Source organism: Sus scrofa, chromosome 7 (assembly GCF_054392235.1).
Source record: "Sus scrofa isolate SSC_HxYL_T2T_F1_AM1 chromosome 7, Sscrofa_HxYL_maternal_Yorkshire_Landrace_v2.0, whole genome shotgun sequence".
Taxonomy (NCBI): Eukaryota; Metazoa; Chordata; class Mammalia; order Artiodactyla; family Suidae; genus Sus; species Sus scrofa.
In genome coordinates this window covers 1,608,162-1,629,451 of record NC_139389.1, presented here as the reverse complement: position 1 = coordinate 1,629,451, position 21,290 = coordinate 1,608,162, and the positions used below count along the sequence as shown (strand labels likewise).

Here is a 21,290-nt window from a genome sequence, read left to right as displayed (position 1 = left end):
GCTGCCCTGGGGAAGACACAGAAAGACAAACCATAGGAGGTTATGTATTTTGCTCAGTGAATCTAAGCTCAGATCTCTGATCTTCCCTTTGCAGCGGAGGGACCACACGTGGCCTCCCTTGGGGAGCGCCGGGAGCTCTGTGAGCCCAGGCAGCATGCCACCTCTGTGAGCCGCCCGCAGAGGGGCTGAGCTGAGCCGCCGACGGCTTACTCAGAGCAGGAGACAGGCGATGGGGTGAAAAAGCGAACCTGAAATAAAATGAAAAAGCGTACTGAGAACATCACGTGAAGTGAGTCCTTATAAAACTGTCTGCGGCCGGGAGAAATCAAAGGGTTTTATTAGGTGATGAAAAAGCGTTGTAAGCTTCATGTGAAAACATTCCAAGGTCGGGTCTTGTGTATAAAAGAGGAATTTTACTAAGACTCATCTTTAATCAAATGAACCTTAAGGAGCCCTAATCCCATTTATACCTGCCTGTGAGCTGGTTCTCCTCTCTCTCTCTCACACACACACACACACACACACACGCACACGCACACGCACACATTCTCTCTCTCTGTCTCACACACACACGCACACGCACACACACAGAGTGGCCACTGCTCCTCAGTGACCTTGCCACATGTCCAAAGAACTCAGATGTGTGTGGAGACAGATCCCCAGAAGGCAGGGACGCGACATGACCCGGGTTTTCAGATGTCCTTTTGTGTGAAGTCCGTCAGCAGCCCTCCGCCCTGGGAGGTGGTGTCACCCCACTTCAGCCTGAGTCACTTTGGGGGAGGAGCGACGACACTGGCAGTTGCTACATCTTGACCAGGAAGCACGGCCTCAGGCAGAGGGCAGAGGCGGGGCTGGCAAAGCCGGCTTTCTCTTGGCTCCCCCCTTGGACGCCCCAGGTCACTTGGGGAGGGTGGCCCCCAGGGCGGAGCGCCGTGGCTCCTTTCCCCGGGGGCCCTGGGTGGTTGGGGGGGGCGCCGTTTGCTGCGTGAGCCACGCTGGGGAGGATCAAAGACCCTGGACGCGGGTGGGAGGCGGCGGGATCAGGAGAAACGCGGCCTGGCCAGCGTTTTACTGCCTCACGCTGTGCTGAGCAGCGCAGCCTGGGTGGTAAGAACTCAAGAAGAACCAAAAAAACCACAGAAACCTGGCTCCTAAACCCTACAGTCAGATTGGGGGTGGGAGCGGGGTTCAAAAATTCAGCGTCCATGCCCCCCTGCCCCAAGGCAGTTTGGTCAGTGTCCTCAGGGCTGGCACCAGGCACCTGGAGTTCCCAGCCACTGCCACCCCACCTGGGTTAGAGCAAAGGAGAGTCTGGGCAGGTGGGCAGCGGGGCAGCCAGGGGCTGCAGGGCAGGCGCATTGTGGCAACTTGGGGGAAAAGAGAGCAGTTGCGAGTCAGAGGGCTGAGCGTGTTCTGTTTGGGGACGAGGGGGAGGTGGCGGTGGGGAAGAAGTGAGAAAATGAGAGTCGGCCGTAGGACGTCTCTGCTACGCCCACCGGCGGCCGCTGATGAGGGAAGATGGAACCTGCAGGGTCAGGTACCCATGTGACCGGCGCTTTAGGAGAAGAGCCTTAATTGGTTCCAGGTTAATTCGAACAGGTCCTTTTGAGATGGACAGAGGCAGTTGCTACATCTTGGAATGGAAGATGGAAGAGGCGAGGGAGCGCTTGTTTTCACTAGTCTGTAGTTCTGTCCACAGCCTGGTCGCCGAGGGTGGCAGGACGGACGCAGAGCCGGCCTCTCCCTTAACCCTGGGTCTGCACAGCCCTGCTCGGGACCCAGCCTCTGGCCACGCGCTCTCAGCCGGCTAAACGTCAGGCTCGTCTGGGCCATGGTGTGAATCCAGCCAAGGAACCCAGCGTCAGACACGCTGTTTACCCCTCAGCAGAGGGTGATCTGATCCTTCCGGGGGCGGCGTGGGGACCGGCACCCATTGTCCTCCTTGATCAGAAGAGAATATGTTTGTTTCGGGAAAACAAAGGGGACGTGTCTACCGCCAGCCCTTCCCGTTTCAGCACATTCTCCACGTGGCTCGGAAACGGGTGAGGTCTTCATGCTGGGGCTGCCGTCCAGAAACAGGAAAAGGAGAAAAGCATCCGTGCTCTCCGGAGCCCGCGGCTCGCAGTGCCTCTAGGTGTCAGCATCACACAGGGCGACGGGAGATGGCAGCGGGGCAGGCAGTGCCTCTAGGTGTCAGCATTCCACAGGGCAAGGGGAGATGGCAGCGGGGCGGGCAGTGCCTCTAGGTGTCAGCATCACACAGGGCGACGGGAGATGGCAGCGGGGCCGGCAGGGCGAGACCGCGCAGTGGTTCAGGGGTAACACAGCGCCGAGGCGTGATGGAAGGGAGAGCCCACCCTAGAAACCAGTGTCTTATATTCCTCAGACCTGCGCCCAGAGGAGGGCGGCACGACCCGTGGGTGGGCCCCAACTGACACCGAGACCCCCCAGCCCCCCAGGGGCAAAAGGCTGGGGTCAGAGCAGCACGGAGCCTGACAACCAAATTCTCCGTTTCACGTAGAATTCGACTGACACCTGCGGGTTTTCATTGCGAAGTCCTGCGCTTTTACCATCATGGGTGCTCACAGTCCTGAATAGAAACCCGGCCCTCCTGTCAACCAGGGGGTTCACTTCAAAAGAGAAGCATTGAAAGACAAAGCTGTAACTTTGTTAAACTATCTTATTTGACTCATTTTCAAAATTGGAATGTAATTCTCTCTCTCTTCCATCTTAATTCCACCCTTTTGACGAAGAAATATTTATTTCTTTGCTAATTTGTTTTCATTTTACACCCTTCTCTTTTAATCCTTTTTCTTGTCTCCTGTGGTGCTGGCTACATGGTAGCTGTTCAATCAATATTAATGATAGGAGTTTCCTTCATGGCTCAGCAGTTAGTGAATCCAACTAGATCCATGAGGACGTGGGTTCGATCCCTGGCCTCACTCAGTGGGTTGGGGATCCGGTGTTGCCGTGAGCTGTGGTGTAGGTCGCAGACGTGGCTAGTATCCCGTGTTGCTGTGGCTGTGGCATAGGCCTGGGAACCTCCATATGCCATGGGTGCGGCCCTAAAATAGCAAAAAATATATATATATAATATACCTTGCCTATAATCTTCTATTTCCCTTTCATAGTGACTGTATAGCTCAGTAGCACAGACTGAAGCGGACAACTGAGTTAGAATCCTGGTTATACCATTTCTGAATTATATAACTGTGAAATTGCCCAACTTAATTATAAAATAGGGCTGAGCATATCGATCCCAAAGAGTTGCCATGAGGAACAACTTGGCTACCAATGTGATGTGCTTAGAAATGTGCCTGATGTGTAGTCATTACTCAGTATGTATTAGCCATCAGCACCACCACCACCACCGTCACCACCAATACCATTATCACCACCACCACCACCATCACCGTCACCACCATCATCACCAATACCATCATCACCACCACCATCTTCACCACCAATACCATCATCACCACCACCATCATTGTCACCGTTATCACCACCACCACCATCATTGTCATCATCACCACCACCACCACCAATACCATTATCACCACCACCACCACCGTCACCACCATCACCGTCACCACCACCATCACCACCAATACCATCATCACCACCACCACCACCACCACCGTCACCACCATCACCGTCACCACCATCATCACCACCACATCACCACCACCATCACCATCCTCAACATCCTCACCACCACCACCACCATCACCACCAATACCATCATCACCACCACCATCATCACCATCGTCACCATCCTCACTGCCATCACGTCCATCATCCTCACCACCACCACCAATACCATCATTACCATCACCACCACCACCATCACCAATACCATTACCACCACCACCATCGTCACCACCACCATCATCGTCATCACCACCACCATCTTCACCACCAATACCATCATCACCACCACCACCATCACTGTCACCGTTATCACCACCACCACCATCATTGTCACCACCATCACCACCACCGCCACCATCACCAGCCCTGCCACCATCATCACCAGCACCATCAGTCTCTTGGCTAAGTGCCAGGGATTCAAAGATTAGTCAGTCTTTTTGCCCATTTGAGGCCTACGATCTGGTGGGAAATTGATGAGAAAAAAGGATTGAGGAAGTGTTGCCTGCTGTCCTGGGTGGGGTGTGTGCTGAGGCTGTGCAAGCGTAGAGGAGGGAAGCCAAGGGACGTTTTCCTGCCCTTTCACTTAAAAGAGAAAGTTACGAACTCCATGGCTCTAATCTCTAACTTTGGTTTTCCAGATTTACTAAACATGCCTCTGTGTTTGGAGGTCTTTATCTGAAAAATGGAAATGCTCTGAACCTACTGGGCTGCCCTTCGGATTGTTTAAAAGTGTGGTCCCAGAGTGTCCCGCCGTCTCTGAGCTGCGCTTTGGGGAGCTTCATGCTCGCAAGTCACCCTCAGGCAAATTTTGCTCTCTTTCCAAAGAACAAACGACTGATTCTTCGGACTTCCATACAATTTCTTTGATTTATAATATGCATAACTTCAGAATTTGTGATAATTTGGTGGATTGGGCTAATGTTTACCTTTGATGTGGTATTTCAGAAGGGTTTGCTAAGCTAATTCAGAGAAGCCAGGCTGTGAGGAAAATGTTTATCTTCTTAGGAGCAGGGCCATCTGTTCTAAGCCATGTGAGAGCTCCTTTTATGAAAGCTTTCTTTGGGCTCCTACTCTCTGGTTTATAAAACCCATTCACAGATAGCCTCTCCTTTTTATTTGGTTTATATGTGAACGATATCAAGACAATATAAACAGAGGTCAAGGGTGACGTATACGTTATCAACATCCTTTAATCTATTCCTGAGGATGGGCCTTCTTTGGCAAACAATGCTGGAGTTTTGTAAAATTTCTTTTAAAATAGCGAGGTCAGGAGTTCCCGTCGTGGCTCAGCAGAAACAAATCCCACTAATATCCATGAGGATGTGGGTTCCATCCCTGGCCTCGCTCAGTGGGTCGGGAATCCGGGCGTTGCTGTGAGCTGTGGTGTAGACTGCAGACTCGGCTTGGATCCTATGTTGCTGTGGCTGTGCCGTAGGCCAGCAGATGTAGCTCCAATTCAGTCCCTAGCCTGGGAACTTCCATGTGTGTCGGGTGCGGTCCTACAAAGCAAAACAAAACAAAACGAAACAAAAAAGAAAAAGCAAAAAGAAAAAAAGAAGAAAGAAAAGCTGGTTCATCTGCTTTCAGATATGCTAGCCTCTGCAGGCCTTCGTTAACGCACACTGTTCTGCCCTCTCAGCGATGAGTTTGGCATTTTTCTGTGAACTGTGTAGCAAAGTAGTTCTCCTTCTGGGGTGAGTTTGCCCACGGGAGTCAGATACCAGTTTCTGGAGGCAGTTTTGGGTGTTACACCCGGGAGGGAGGCTACTGCAGTGGGCTGGTGGGCAGAGGCCCCAGGCCTTCTTGGCGCCATCCCGCAGGACTGTCCAGCCCCAGGGGTCAGAAGTGCTGAGGTCGAGAGACCCTGACAGGGCGTGTGGCTTCGATCACTCATGACCAATCGTGTGTCCACAGGCGAAGGAGGACGCGTGGTCACACCCCGGCCTGGAAACAGCACCTGCCGAAGACAAGAGGACAGCGCCCCCTTCAGGTAACCCCTTTTCCGAGGCAGGTGTGGGCTCATGAAGCCAGCCTGGGGGGAGGCCGTGTGACTGTCTGTATTTGACTGGTCTGAGTCTCACTCCTTGTGGACTAGGAGGTCTTTGGGGCCCACGGTCCGTCCAGTGGCCGCGCTCATTCCCACGTTGCTTTCCCGCAAAGAGACACCTGAATAGAGATGCCGGTCCGTGAAGCCAAAATGACACTGGTCGTGTGCCTCCGTGGCTAAACCACCGTGTGTCCTGTGGTGGCTTTTAGAGAGACCTTCCCAGAAGAGCCAGCCCTCCCCTGAGACGGAAACGGGTAACGAATGCGACAAGCCACCTGCCGAGAAGACCCCCGCCTCTGCGGCTCAGAGGGGGTCTGCCGCCCCTCCTCCCGAAGGACCCCACGACGGAGTCCAAGACCTCGCTCCAGGGACGCCTGCAGAGTTCAGACGACGTGCAGACGGAAGGGACGTCTTGCTCCCAGAGGGACCGAGTGCCGGGGAGGGAGAGGCGCAGGGCCGTGCGGACCGAACCCCGCGTCCGGCCCGCGAAGGGCGGCACGAAGAGCGTCGCTCTGAGGAGGAGCCTGGCGGCGGGGAAGCTCGGGCCCAGGGCAGGTCCGAGACTCCAGGTGAGCCGGAGCCGGACCAGCGTTCAGGTGACGAGCAGTGCGCTGATCGGACCGAAGGCGAGCACGTCGGTGACAGGTAGGGTCACAGCGCCGTCCGCAGCGGAGTTCCCTGTAGCTCTCTGTGCCCTTCAGCTGAAGCCCAAGCCAAAAGACACCTGAAGCGAGCTTTAAAGCGGTGGTGTAGAAGCCACGTGGACCGTTCTTGGCCGAGTTTTCTTGCCATCCATTCTTCTTCTTGCCTGTGATGCTTTCGGGCATTTGAGTGTTTTCTGAATCTCCCGCCAAGTGACAGACAGAGATAACGACTATTAGGAGCCCACGTCCAGTGGGGTTTCGGCCGCACCGTGCAGTGGCTTGATCTGGGGTGTTGGTCCTAGACCAGAAATTGAACCCGGGCCACAGTGGTGAACGTGCTGAATCTTAACTCACCACCAGGGAACGCCCATCCGGTCCTTTTTAAAGATCAAGTAAAATGGTCTTTTTAGCAATCTCGAGCTCATTCTTCCTCAGATCAAGAACTGAGCAGTGGTCACATGCATCAGCTTCTAAGTGGGCTGGTTCCCCAGTATTGAGAGGATAATTCTTCCTCGACTGCAGTTTCAGATGGATATCCAGGCAATTGCGTAGCCAATTAAAATGCATTAATCTATACATTATGATGAGCCATGGAACCTACTTGGAACAAACCGTGTCTACATCCGGACACTCGGGGTCTTTTTAGGAATGTAAGAGGTAATTCTTATTTCATTCTAAAATGACATAATCTGGAAACTAATTGTAGACAAGTCTCATTTTCCAAGAATTAAACATAAATGCTAATGTTTACTCATCCATCACCACAGAGATGCCTAAGATCTGGAGCTGCTGGAAAACTGACATAAGTCAGTTCTTTTACCAGTAAAGACTCACTCTCACTGCTGTTACCATTCAGAGACCGTCGTGCGGTCATTTCTCTCTCCTTTAAGGAGAGGAAGTGACGGATGAAGACCAGACTAGTGAGGTGGTCCAGAAATGCTTCTGCAGAGGGTCAGTGGCCTGCCTTGGGGTTGCAAGGAGGTCCTTCGGGAGAGTCCCCAGGATGCCAGTTGTCACCCACACGTGTGACCTGCTGCTTGGGCTTGATGGGGACGCATCTGCCCCGCCTCCCCCCAACACGGACGTCACCAACGCTCTCGCGAAGCTCACATCCCTTCACGGCAGCGTCGCTTGGGGAAGCGTTAGCTCTCAGAAGTTTAGTCGCTGAGCGTGTCCTCCTGGAAACTTTGAGCACTGTGGCCGGCTCTTATTTTCCAGGTGTATCAGCAGCATAAAAGCTGTTGCCACATCACGCACCCCGGGAAACTCAGCGATAGGACCGGCTCTGCCGCACGCCGAGCCCGCAGAGCCCTCGGGAGGCAGTAAGCGGAGAGGAGCGGCCGAGAGCTCGGTCCAGGAGGAGAACAAGAAGAGCAGAATCGATGCGGCCTGTGCAGGCGAGGGACATGCACGCAGGAGGACACTGGAAACCCGACAGGCTGCGGGGAGCACCCAAGGCCAAGCCCAGGCAGCAGCCGGAAGCAAGAGCCCGGGGCAGCAAGACCCACTGGGTAGGACACGCCTTTGTCCCGGCCTTTAAAGCTTTTTAGCCTCTTGCAGCCGGCACTTCCGACTGAATCCCTCGTAGCCTCACAGCCACGTTGATGCCATACTGTGTGTAACCCAGTCACTTTGGGGGGGGTTCCAAAGAGACGGATGCCACCAGGGGAATTCTCTCACGACCTCCTCGTTTGCGGCATGTTCACGGTGTCAGGGGAGAGGGTCCCGTCCGACCAGATGCCTGGAGATTTACGTTAACCGCATCTTAAAGAATGTTAACGCTTGGCAGAGGGCCCAGCTCAAGAGAAGTGCTCAAGAATTACATTTTGAATAAATGTCAGCTTTTGAAAGCAAAGTTATTAACTGCTTGCCTCGCTTTCTCCCTTTGCCTGCACGCGAGAGGCTGCACAGTAGGTATTAATGAATTGTGATCATTATTAGATAGCGAATAAGGGGGATCATGAGCAGGTTCATGGCCAGCAGCTTTTAACAGCAGTAACCGGTGAAAAGTAAAAAAGGATGCTGGGTGACTATTAGTGAGTAATTATGTATTTTAGAACTGATCCCCTAGGTGGACTGGAGTTTAATCACTTGGGCTGAAAGGTAGAAAGTGGAAGAAATTTGAGAGCTGGGGACCATACCCTTAGCCAGTTTTACTGGGTGTTTTATTTCCAGCCAGGAAAAATTCATCTTTGTGCCTTAAACGTATCTTAAATAAGGGCTGAAATATTTTGGAAAGTCATATATAGTAATATCAACTCTTTCATTGACATAAAGACATTTTCATTTTTCCTCTCTGCTTTAATTAAAATAACGGACTTTATCAGTGGTGCTTTTTAATAAAATGGGTCAAACAGTTTCTCCGCTTTGAATGTAATTGTCTCAGGCTTGGAAGTCGTACCTGTCGGACTGTTTCAGGGCTGGAGACTTCTGGCTGCTTCTAAAAGCCCAGAAGGAGGTAGGCGCCAGGGTTCAGAGGTCCTGACAGCTTTTCTCAAAGGTGTCAGGTGTCACCTTCGTGACCTTAACATGACCTTAAGGATCACGACCTTCGTGAGCAAAACACGAAGCAAAAATGGGTATTTCCCGGATCATTAGGAATAAAGCAGATGGCCTGTTGGGCTTCTTACTAAATGAGCGCGTTTGCGCTCGGGCCCAGGCTGGGGCCTCGGGCCGTTTCACACATGGCCTCTCTCTCACCTCCCAGATGACGGCCCGGTCCCTGCCGCCCCCTTCGATCACCGCATCGTGACAGCTAAGCAGGCCGCGGTCACCAGCTTCTACACCGTGAGCAGAACGGAGATCCTCGGAGGGTGAGTGGCGCTCAGCTTCACCCTCTTTCAACCAAAGAGGCGCACTGGCAAAGAGAAGGGTCTTGGGGATTTCGTAAAGTGTTCGCCAGTCTCGACTGGAGAACTGGAAACGTCATAAACCTTTTAAGAGGACGTTCACCGTTTCTGCAAAAATTGTCGCTGACGCCAGGCAGGTCGATGCGGTGACTGTGGCTGAAGTCCACCTTTACTTCCGCCTCGCTTTCCGCCTTGTCCCGAGCCTGGAGGCGAGCGGCACCTGGTGGGAGTCGCCAGGTGGGTCAGAAGCTTGGAGACCGAGGCGCAGGCCGTAGAGACGAGGGAAGGCGTTCTTTCTCGTGCACCTGCCGCACCGCCGCTCACTGCCAGTTTTGCGTTTATGTGGTCACGAGCTACTCTTGCCCGTCTCAGGGGGCCACGAGCCTCACGGAAGGACTCGCTGGCGGGACATCCGCGCATGCTCCCTGGAGGAGGAGGGGTCGAGGCCCCCCGGGGAGGGCCATCCCTGGGGAGCCCTGCCTCGGCACAGCCCCCATGGGATTTTGTAATTAAAGCCTAATTTAGTAAGTTGACCCCATCAGCGCATCCATGTGACATGGGGCGAGGGGAGCAGAGAGCTTAACTGCCTGGACTTTCTGGTCCTCAGCTAGCTTCTCGAGCCTGTGAGGACGGGCCAGGGAGGGAGAGGGGTCTGAAGCAGGTGTAGGAGCCCCAGGACTCTGTGGGATCACTGCACGCAGCAGCTTTTGGGGGTTTTGAGGGACGTCGGTGGCAAGGCAGCAACTGTTCTCCAAAGGAGAGGAAGTTGTTTGCAGACGCGGCTTGGAAACAACTGCCAGGTTCGTGTGTGTTTCTGATCGAGTTTGTTGGTGACCCTAGAGTTTCCTTCCTGCCCCTTTGGGCAGTGCTGGGTCTTCTCCGTGGCCCGCAGGTGAGACCAGCTGCCTGGCACCCCGCCCTGGGCTCAGTGAGAAAGCCAGAGGCACACAGTCAAAGGGGTACATGTGCCTGAAAAGGCAAACCGTCACCAGCTGGTGTCCCTCCTTCCAGCAGTAGGAGAGTCAAGATGCAAGCGATTCTCTTTCACTTTTGGTAGCGGAGGCGCCCAGAGGATCCCTGCATTTCCCGCGGGTCGTCTCTCCCGCAGCCTGTAGAGCATTTAGAGTCCCTGCTGCTTATGCTCAGTCAGCCTGAGGGTATCGGTCTGGGGGGCAGTGGGGAGCCTGTGAGGTCACCACATCACTCACGGCCTTGCAGAGGGAAGCGGGCCAGGGGGACAGAGGGGTGGCCTGAAGTTAGACAGGGACGTGGTACCCCCGCGGGACCGGCCCTTCTGGGGGCCGCTGCTAATTAAGAGAAAGAAGCCTTTTCTTACTGGGTGGCCCCGTCTGATGCTCCTGGGCTCTGTTCCCACCCAGGAGAAAGACCAGGTCTGGAGCCGAGGGTGGGATTGAAGTCACACCTGGCTGTGTTTACAGTAATGTCACCCCCCCCCCCCAGGACCATGGGCTTCTGCTCCAGGGTGGGGCTGGGTAGGGAGGGACGTGGCGGCCTCCCCACCTGCCGCGACCCTCTCTCCCCTCTGGGTCCCCAGGGAGCCGTGGGCCTGGGAGGCTCCCCTTTGGCTCCTGGGTGAGGTGATCCCCCGCCCCCAGGCAGGCACCTGGGTTCCAGCTCTTTTACTAAATCCGGAATCACAGCAACCAAGTCCAATTCGCAGGCTGTTCGCGAGTGTATGTGTGATGACATTTGTAAGAAACACTCTTACGAAGTATATTTAAATTTATATCCGAGCTAAACTGTGAAAAATCTCACAGGCGATTATGTAATATGCATCTTTGATTATAGCGTCAATATGCAATGTTGTTATTACTTCTTATTTATTTACATGTGGTTTCCAGAAATAACTCGACGTGCCTGACCTGCAGCCTCTGTGGTTCACATGCTTGCAAAGCCTCGCTTAGTCCATTTGTATCTACTCAGAAAGATGCGCTTTTTTTCTGTAACGGAAGTTCTAGAGATATAGGGTGCCTATGAATCACCCAAGGGGTGCTGCAAAGGTGCAGATTTTGGGGTCCCCCCGCCTTGTTGCGTCATAGGTCTGGGGTCGGGTCCGGACCCCCTCTCCCCGGTTCTGATGCCAGTGGTGTGCATCGGAACGGAACACTGTTCTAGGGACACTGGCCACAGCAAGTGCGTAACAGGCTCAAGCTCTACAGGGGGGTGCCCGGCCGCCGCCTGGCCCCTGGGCAGGGCTGGAGCGCAGCCCCGGCGGCAGAGCCTCACACTGGGCCCCGTCTCTCCTCCGGCAGGGGGCGCTTCGGCCAGGTTCACAAGTGTGAAGAGAAAGCCACAGGCCTGAAGCTGGCGGCCAAGATCATCAAGACCAGAGGCGCGAAGGACAAGGTAGGCCCGGGTGTGGCTGCCCGCGCGGTGTCCGCCAGGCACTGAGCCCGCCCTTCGTCTTGCAGGACGAGGCGAAGAACGAGATCAATGTCATGAACCAGCTGGACCACGTGAACCTCATTCAGCTGTACGACGCCTTCGAGTCTAAGCACGACATCGTCCTGGTCCTGGAGTAGTACGTGCCCCCCGCCCCGCCCCAGCCCCTCAGCCAGGGCCCTGACCTGCCCCCGAGCCGTGCTGGAGGGGGCGGGAAGACTCCCATCCCCTGGAGGAAGGAAATCACTTTGGAATCCACAGCCATTTCCACATGCGGGTTTGCAGATACGAGGCGGGCGGCGGCCCAGGTCCAGCTTTATATCTGAGCTGTGTTGTCAAAACTCCAGCCTAATGCTGTTCTGGGTCGCCCGGGAAGGGTGACTTTTTTTTTTTTTTTTTTTGTCCTTTTTAGGGCCACACCTGCAACATCTGGAAGTTCCCAGGCGAGGGTTCAGAGCGGAGCTGCAGTTGCCGGCCTCCACCACAGCCACAGCAGCGTGAGATCCAGGCTGTGTCTGTGACCTACACCACGGCTCGCGGCGACACCAGATCCTTGACCCACTGAGCGAGGCCAGGGATCGAACTTGCATCCTCAGGGATACTAGTTGGGTTCATTACCACTAAGCTACCACGGAAACCCCAGAAAGTGATACTTAAGCTGTCTTTTCACTTTCAACTAATTGCTAAGACAACGTTCATGCCAAGCTTTTACTAAATAGGGCTGAGGATCTTTCGTTTACAATCACTTTTGTGTATTTTAATGTGCTCTGCTCTTCTAAGATGAGTCCTGCAATAGTATTTTTAAGGAATAAATTCATTTCTCTCAAAAATTTTCTGAAATTTCAGAGAGAACTAACTCCAAGAGGAAGTAATTCCCGGGGCATCCGAAGCTAGGCAGTTCCTTATTAGAGCTGATGCAGATGGAAATATTTATGAGACCTTGTGACTTCCGATAAATACAAATAATTCTAGGTCTCCGAAAAATGAAATCACTTTTGTAGAAACTTAGTGTTTAGTTAGAAAGTGAGCCACTCTAACCGACGCTGGATGGGTGTTTCTAGTTTTTGCTTTTGGGTTTTGCTCATCATTGTGCGATAAGGAATCTGGGGTCATGAAATAGCCAGCAGCGCCCACGCAGAAGCACTTTATCACTCAAGTTAGTCTACCCTCCCCTTGGTTTAGACTCGGCCCTCCCCCTCGCCCACCGCCTTTTCAGCATCCCCTCTCTCCTCCACATACCTCCGGCAATGGCGGTGTGGTCTCGCTCCAAAGCTAGAGCCACTGGGTGCAAGGGGCTTTGAAGGAGCTCCCTGGTGGCTCAGGGGTTAAGGACCTGGTGTTGTCACTGCTGCGGCTCAGGGCACTGCTGTGGTGCGGGTTAAGTTCCCGGCCCTGGATCTTCCACATGCTCTAGGCACTGCATCCACCCCCCAGAAGAAAAGAAAGGAAGGGGCTTTGAGATTCCCATTTGTGAAATTGCTGTTGGCTCATATAGGGGCCTTCAGAGTGAGAGTTGCAGAACTGAGAAGGCAGAGAAGTAGCTGCACAGTCTCCTGGAAGACTCAGGGAGCTCCGACACGAGAGCCTGTGCTCGCTGAGGGGTGGCGGCTCAGGACGTCCCCCACTCTGTCCCCGCAGCGTGGACGGAGGGGAGCCGTTCGACCGCATCATTGACGACAACTGCAGCCTGACCGAGCTCGACACCATCCTGTTCATCAGGCAGATCTGCGAGGGGATACGACACATGCACCAGATGTACGTCCTCCACCTGGACCTGAAGGTGGGCCGTGCTCCGTGTGCCTTGAAATGCCAGCCGTCCCAGACCCTCCCCGCTCACGGATCCGGGGGCCCTGCTGGGGACTGGACACCTGCTTGGGAAACTGATCCTGTCGCTGTGTACTCGGGAATTTAAACATCTGGATTCTTAGCCTCGTCTCCCCACTCCCAACTTCTGTCACCCCTAATGTGTGCACGTTTCCATCTTTAGGGGGAGCTTCTCAGAGTCTTGTAACTTGCCTGCGTTAAAGGAATTCACATGGGGGATGGTTTCCACCATCACCTCCGCCTCCACCTCCCCCACCACTGCCACCACCGCCACCACCACCATCACCTCCGCTGCAACCACCATCACCTCCTCCACCTCCACCATCACCTCCGCCACCACCACCATCACCACCGTCACCACCACCATCACTTCCGCCACCACCATCACCTCCTCCACCACCACCATCACTTCCGCCACCACCATCACCTCCACCACCACCATCACCTCCTCCACCACCATCACCTCTTCCACCACCACCATCACTTCCGCCACCACCATCACCTCCACCACCACCATCACCTCCGCCACCACCACCACCTCCACCTCCACCATCACCTCCACCACCACCACCACCTCCACCACCACCATCACCTCCACCACCACCTCCTCCATGGCATCCTTGTTGCATCCTTTCATCTTTAGGTTGAGCAAGTGGGAGGATTTTAGCTAACTCAGAATTCCCTGGTAGCAGTCCAACTTTCCAGCTCTCCAAGAATCCACAGCACTCTCCTAAAATCTCTCAGGAAGCACTGGACTTTGGGGATTGTTTTTCTACGGGCTTGCTGGAGCACAGAGGAGAACCTATGGCAGGATGGGAAACAGGGCAGGCGGAGGGGAGGCGCTTAGGGTTAAGGGGCAGAAGGGCGGCGGATGGGGTCGGGCACCACACTGGGAGCAATGGAGAACCCATGTGAGCAGCAGGGGGCCCCCGGCGTCTTTCTCCTCTGACTTAACGGCCTTCCCTTTCGCCCTCTCCCATTACGAAGTCCCTAGAACCGGACTGTGCACAGTTACCACCGATGAAAGAGCCGGCCCAACAGCTCGGGCTCTAAGGTCGTAAAGTCCATCTTCTTGGGTGGCTCAGCCGTCTTCTCTTTTCCCTGTTTGCACAGCATGACAGAGAGATCAAATATATATTCTGCCTAAATACCATCTATTGTAAGTCATCAGGGAGTGCAGAGCTAAATAAATTTAACTTCCTTAAATAGGTTTCCATGGGCCTCTGTTCCTATAGCCTGGCTTCCCTCACTGTCTTGATTTATGAGCCTTGCCTCTCCCATTCTCAGGGAAGAAGGAAGCGGTATATAAAATGACAAAGTCAGAGGTTAAAAACCATTAGCGAAGCCCGCGGCTATGAGCTGGTTTGATAACGCATTTTTTTCCCGGAGCATTTTCATTGCACAAGGATGTTCTGCAAATGTCCCTAAAGGGGTTTGATTGGCAGCTGGAACTACGACCTGACCCGTCGTAAGTCAAACAGCTCCCTATGTGGCTTCATAGTGCTGACGGAGCACTTGCAATGGGCAAGTTTAGTTACGGCTTGTACGTAAAGATAATAATACAGGCGACAGCTGGATGAGTCATTAAGGGCCAGTCATCCTTTTCAGAAAGCTCCTTGGAAGGAAAAGGGCCAAAAATACTGAACGCATGTCACTGTGCAGGCGGGATGAGGGGTGGCTTAGAAATGTCTCCTTTACATTTTCTGTGAGTGTTTTGCAAATCTTATTCAGTGAATATACTTTAATTTCATACAGAAAACAATTTAACTTTCGGAAGTGCCTTCAGAGCTGTTTCCTTACATTCTGCACACACGTTTTTTTCGTGTCATCGTTTTCTTTGGCAATCGGTCAGCTTTATATGTGATTGATCAGTTATTTTAAGCATGAGGCCACATACTCTCACAGAGCACCCACCCCTCTACACATCACCTTTGCTTCCAGACATCTGGTTTAGAGATATTTTAGAAAAAGGCTTCTGCAGGCATTCTGCTCCATGCAGTGGGCTATTGGATATGGACAAGGAGACACTGGGTCATGCCACAAAGGGTTCCTGGGTTCCTGCTCTCATTCTAGCCTGTTTTCTACTTAGACAGGCGGGGAAGCGCAGCCGTGATCCCACCTACAGGATGGGACGTGGACTGCGGGGGGGCGGGGGGGCAACATGGCTGAGTCCCAGTGCTCAGGGAAAGTTGGGATTAATGAGACCTCGGGAGTTTCAGGCAATTCTTTGAAAACGCTCTCTTTTTTTGGGTGACCTTGACTTTGAATCAAATCCCTTGCTTTCCCCTGATCTCAGTTTTTCCATCCTAACAAATACACTTGGGAGTCATTCCGTGAACGCCACGTCGCAGCATCATCTGGCCTTCTCCACTTTCACCCCGAGACCGTCCCTCTGGTGGGGCAACGACTTTCCTGAGTCGACTCCAAGGGAACACTCAGTCAAGGGCTTTGGGCACTGAGGCCGAGCTCAGCAAACCTCTGGAATTGTCGAGAATGAAGGGCGAGCGGGGGCGGGCGGGCCGTCATTTTCCAGAGGACTTTCCCATAGACGGCGCGCAAGGGGAGCATCGGAGCCCGGCAGCCATCACGTTATCCCGCCTGCTCAGGGCGACGGCCCAAATGAATCGGGCCCTTTCTCTTGGAACTCATAAATCCTTGGGAAAACGATTCCTCCAAGAAGGGGAAATTCATACTTAATAATTTTAGGGGGGCAGATGTCAAGCCTGAGACGGCCTCCACCAGTCCGTTTGCAGAGTCCTGAGGCAGGAGGCCCCGGCCTGAACTCACGCACTCTGCTCAGCTGCAGACGCGGACGGGGGTTTGGCAGGCGACCCACAACCTCATCCACCACATAATTAAAGGAGAAAATACCCACGCAGACAAGCCAGCCCCACAGTGAAAGGCCTGATGTGTTTTTCCTGAGGATGGCTGTATTTTTAGTTGTGGTTCAGGACAATTTGGGTGAGGGATTGTTGTTTTCATTGCTAATGTGTCTCTCTCTCTCCGGCAGCCTGAGAACATCCTGTGTGTGAATCGCGACACTAAACAAATAAAAATTATTGACTTTGGATTGGCCAGAAGGTATGTCAGTTTGGACGTAGGGATGTGAGCCGTGCTGGGGAGCCTGCTGCTCCTCTTTCTCTGCAGAGATACATCTGCGACAACCTCGGTTTCACGTCCCTGTTTAGAATCAACTTAACAAAAATTACGTTTCAGCTTTACCTCCCTGGCTTCAGAATGTGAGCGCTTCGGAGTTTCTACGGCGCGTGCAGGACAAATAGGGGTTGTGAAAACCGAATACGGTGCAGCTATTACATTTGGAGACACTAATTCCGAATTTGTAGGAGCTTGTCTTAGTCTTTCACATTTGTTCTGTCCACAAAGAGGAGATTTACTTGAAAAAAATTAAGCGTGAAAAGCAAGACTGGAAAGGGTTCTGGCACAGATGTGCTTCTTAAAGGACAGAGAGTTTACACGGCCCTCAGCGCATCAGTGAGAATATAAAATGGTTGTAAATCACTGCATCCTATTTATCCATTAAAACAGGCTGAGGCCGGCCATCCGCCCGTCAGAGTCTGCACCCCTGCTCCCCCGGTCTTATTCCGTAACTCAGGTGTTCTAAGTATCGGGCGGCTTTTTCCACAACCGTTTGGGAGTGTTAAGGCTTTGCAGGAGGAAGCTTCTTTGCGGTCGTAGACGCTGTCTCTCCAGGACGTGACTCCCTTGGAAGTCTGTTGATTTTAAGCTCGCCGAGAGGCTGCCGTCGGTGTGCTTAGCGATTGCCTCCTCTCAGTTGCCCTGATTCTGATGGGCGGACCCCTTGTCCCCAAACTCCAGGTACAAGCCCAGAGAGAAGCTGAAGGTGAATTTTGGGACGCCCGAGTTCCTCGCCCCCGAGGTGGTCAACTATGACTTCGTGTCGTTTCCCACGGACATGTGGAGCGTGGGCGTCATCACCTACATGCTGTGAGCAGACCCCGGCCCCGCCCTCGCTCTCCAGCACCGCGCATGCTCTGCGGGCTTTTGCCATTTTGAATAAGAGCCCCAGTTTAGGTCTTTCAAAATAACGAGCTTGTACATGTTCTGGGACTTCCTAGATCCTGCTGACCCCCGTGGGGAAAGGGTTGCAGCCTTTCCCTGTACACCCTCTGAAAAAGCGAGTCTTCTTCGCCAGCCACTTGGACTTCTAGGACAGCACCCAGAGCCCGAGAAGTAATGAAAAGAAACCCCCAAACTCATGTCCTGACTCCCTGAATGACTAAGTAGGCTTCCTCTTGTAGGTCCCCGTGCTGGGGTTTGCCATCTGAGGTCGTGGCAGCACTTTGCCAGCTGCCTCCTGCTGCCCGAGGCGGCCGTGCCATGAGATTCATAGCTGAGGCTGCCTGCCGCCTTCACTGCGACGTTGTTTGATTAGGCGTCAGGGTAGGAGAGCCAGCATTTTCTCAATTGCAAAAACATATTATAAAATTAGGCCTGGAGTTCCCACTGTGGACATAGTGAGTTCAGAATCCACTGACGGCAGCGTCTTGGGTCACTGCGGACGCATGGGTTTGATCCCTGGCCCAGAAACTTCCATATGCCTTGGGTGCAGCCATTAAAAAAAAAAAAAAAAAGTTATACTTCATTGTTGGCTGTTTGCCTTCTTTCAGTTTTAAACGACAGACCCCCAAAGCCAATCCCTCAGTAAAGGGTCTGAGGGGTTTAGAAAACTCACCCGGATGCTGTGTCTTTCAGACTCAGCGGCTTGTCCCCGTTCCTGGGAGATACTGACGCCGAGACCCTGAACAACATCCTGGCCTGCAGGTGGGACCTTGAGGATGCAGAATTTCAGGACGTGTCGGAGGAGGCCCGGGAGTTCATCTCCAAGCTTCTGATCAAGGAGAAGAGGTGATCCTGTCCCCTGTGTGAAGGAAAGAGGGTAACAGCGAGGCGGTGACACTTGCCCGCGACGTCTCTGACGCGCGCGCGTGCAGAGCTGGAGTTGGACGAGTTGGGTGCTCTGGACGCAGGTTCCTGAGATCTGCGAGGGCTTCGTTGAGAGGCTTGGACGGGGCTGCAAAGCTCCCTCCTTCTGCCTTTTGCTCGAGGCTCCGGCAGTGAGGTCCCTCGCTGGGCCTCAGTGGACTCAGCCTCGAAAGGAGAGCTTTGGGATAAGTTACTCCTGGGTCCCTTCCAATCTACCAGGCGAGTGTGACTCCAGGCAGCCGAACACCAGCCTGTGGTTTCACTGGAGGGCCTGGGCCGACTGCTTCAGAGACGTCCTCTCGGTAGCCCCCCAGCTCCGTGGGTGAAACGCGCATCTCTCTGCGATGCAGGAGACTCCGAGTAGTTTGCCCAAGGTCACTGGCCAGTGAAGTGACAGGACTGATAATCAACAGGAGTCAGCCCTCCCCCAAGGCCGAGCGCGTTCTGTATTAATTGGCCTTCTATTTCTGTCTTGCTGAAACCACATAATTCGAGTTCAGTGGATGAAGAAGAGTGATAGTGAAACCTAGGGGCTTGTATTTTAGAATCATGAGGGGTGGGTTTTGATTAGACTTTCAAACACACTTTCAGGTGGTTTTGTCTGAAATGTTCATTGGTAGATAACATTTAAGACTTCAGGGCCAACAGTACCTACTTTGATATTTTCGTATCTTACTGCTGTTTATGTATTTATTTATTTTGTCTTTTTAGGGCCGCACCTGCGGCACATGGAGGTTCCCAGGCTAGGGGTTAAATCAGAGCTGCAGCTGCCGGCCCACACGGCAGCCACAGCAAGGCCAGGGCCGAGCCGCACCTGCGACCTACACCCCAGCTCACAGCAATGCCGGATCCTTAACCCACTGAGCGAGACCGGGGATGGAACCTGTGTCCTCATGGATGGCAGATTCCTTTCCACTGAGCCACGACAGGAACTCCAAAAAATCACGTCTGTTAATTTAGGGTCCTGCTCGTGATGTTGTCACCATGTCATCCTTCGCTGACTAAAGACTCGTCTCCTCTTTTTATACTTAAATAGTTGGTTATCTGATCAAGTAATTTTATTGAAGTAGTTATACAAACTGAGCTTCATGACTGCTTGAAACTACTTAATACTCTTTCAGAAGGCAGACTTCAGACGGTTTATTTTTTTTTTATTTTGAAACGTTATTTCATTTAATGTAACAAACATTACATAATTTTTTATTTTGAAAAATTACCTCATTTACTGTAATAAACATTAGCACAGAAAACAAGTTTACAAAGCTTAGAAGTAGGAAGTAATATAATGTTTATAATTCTTCCTCATATTTTTTGACTGTATAAACCTCTACTGGCTCGAGAGTTTCTAATACACTCTTTCTCAATATTACATTAACTCACCATCGATTTCTCTATTTGACTCTTCAAAACTTCTTAATTCAAGCCTTGGTAATACATATTATTCAAAAGTTTTAATATGCATGTTGCTTTTGCAGCCATCAAGAATCACTGTAGAATTTTGTTCTTAGAATGACAAACTTGCTTATTCTTCAACTGACTGATGGACATTCAATTTATGAAGTTCAGACATCCATCAAGAATGGTTACTTCTTTTGTAAACAAGAACTTATTTACAAAACAGAAACAGACTCACAAACGGAAAATAAATGTGTGGTTGCCGAAGGGGAGAGAGAGGTTGGAGAGGGGATAAGTTAGAAGCTTGGGGTTAATACATACACACTGCTGTATGTAAAATTGATAATCAGCAGGCATCTACTGTACAGCACAGGGAACTCTGCTCAGCAGTCTGTAGTTCCTCTACGGGAAAAGACTCTGAGAAAGAATAGATATATGACTGGCTTCTTTGAAGGTGGATGTTCAGTCATTAACAAGCATTCCGAATTCCTCGCTTTGCTTGTCTTACCAATATTGCTACCCGATGGGTTTGGACGGTAACCTACAGTCCTTGACTGCAATTCCAGAAAAGACAGAAGTGCCTGGGAATCTGGCGTTGGGCCGTCTGGTCTCCCAAAGGCAGCAGCCAGAGCCAGGCTCGCCTGGGCTGGGTCTTCGCTCCTGACTGCCTGCCTTTCCCTTTAGCTGGAGAATAAGTGCGAGTAAAGCCCTGAAGCACCCCTGGCTGTCAGACCACCAGCTCCATTCCAGGCTCAGCGCACAGGTAACCGTGCTTGGTATTTCCCCTCCCCTTTGCCGGTCGGCGTCAGTCTTCAGATGCTCAGATGCCACAGGCACCTGAGCCTTAAGTGAAGTTCTTTCTCACTAATGCCCCAGCCTTCCAATCTCGTGCTAGTGTTAAATTGCTTAAAGATGCTTTTATCGAGCCATTTGTGTGTTTTTAAATGAATGCTAACTACGGTGTTTAGTAGCGTGTTATTTTCAGAGGCCTGTTTATTATGTTTATCATTTCATCCCTGTATCCATTGCGAAGTGAATTAGATCACCGGAACGTGCGTGCGCCGTTACACGCAGCCGAGCATATGTACACATGTACAGTTTTGGAAAATATATGTTAATGTACATTCAGGGTAAGTGTCCGCCTTGAAACAGAACGAAGAATTCTAACCTCTGTGCTTACCCGGTTGGGTCGGTTCTGGGCGCCAAAGCTGCGATGTTTAGTGTGGTCAGGAGATTACTGCAAGTGTGTTTGAAGGAGATTCTTACCAAAGACTCGAGGAGCCTGTGTGGAGTTGAGGGTAATTGAGCCCAAACTCTGTGATCACTTTTTTTTTTTTTTAATCTTTTTAAGGCCGCACCCGCGGCACCTGGAGGTTCCCGGGCTAGGGGTCGAATTGGAGCTGCCACTGCCGGCCTACCCCACAGCCGCAGCCACGCGGGATCCGAGCCGCGTCTGCGACCCACACCACAGCTCACGGCGACGTGTCCCCAGCTCACCTCGTCCTCGCC

The 21,290-nt window shown here is 52.5% G+C and overlaps 1 protein-coding gene across 25 annotated transcripts in view; it reads left to right on the top strand.

Moving 5' to 3' along the window:
* The window catches only part of MYLK4 (myosin light chain kinase family member 4), an 89,937-nt gene that overhangs the window by 59,544 nt on the left and 9,103 nt on the right, over positions 1-21,290 (top strand). For 16 of the 25 annotated variants that reach the window (XM_084967220.1, XM_084967208.1, XM_084967204.1 and 13 more), the window contains 9 exons: positions 5,569-5,644; positions 9,053-9,158; positions 11,468-11,561; positions 11,627-11,736; positions 13,236-13,377; positions 16,432-16,502; positions 17,259-17,387; positions 18,156-18,308; positions 20,466-20,544. In XM_084967220.1, the coding sequence (XP_084823346.1) occupies positions 11,654-11,736; positions 13,236-13,377; positions 16,432-16,502; positions 17,259-17,387; positions 18,156-18,308; positions 20,466-20,544 (657 nt within the window). In that variant the 5' untranslated portion in view covers positions 5,569-5,644; positions 9,053-9,158; positions 11,468-11,561; positions 11,627-11,653. Of the gene's footprint in view, positions 1-5,568; positions 5,645-5,910; positions 6,347-7,563; positions 8,260-9,052; positions 9,159-11,467; positions 11,737-13,235; positions 13,378-16,431; positions 16,503-17,258; positions 17,388-18,155; positions 18,309-20,465; positions 20,545-21,290 lie in introns of those variants that run through there. The other 9 variants (XM_084967200.1, XM_021100110.2, XM_084967201.1 and 6 more) reach the window with 4 other exon arrangements.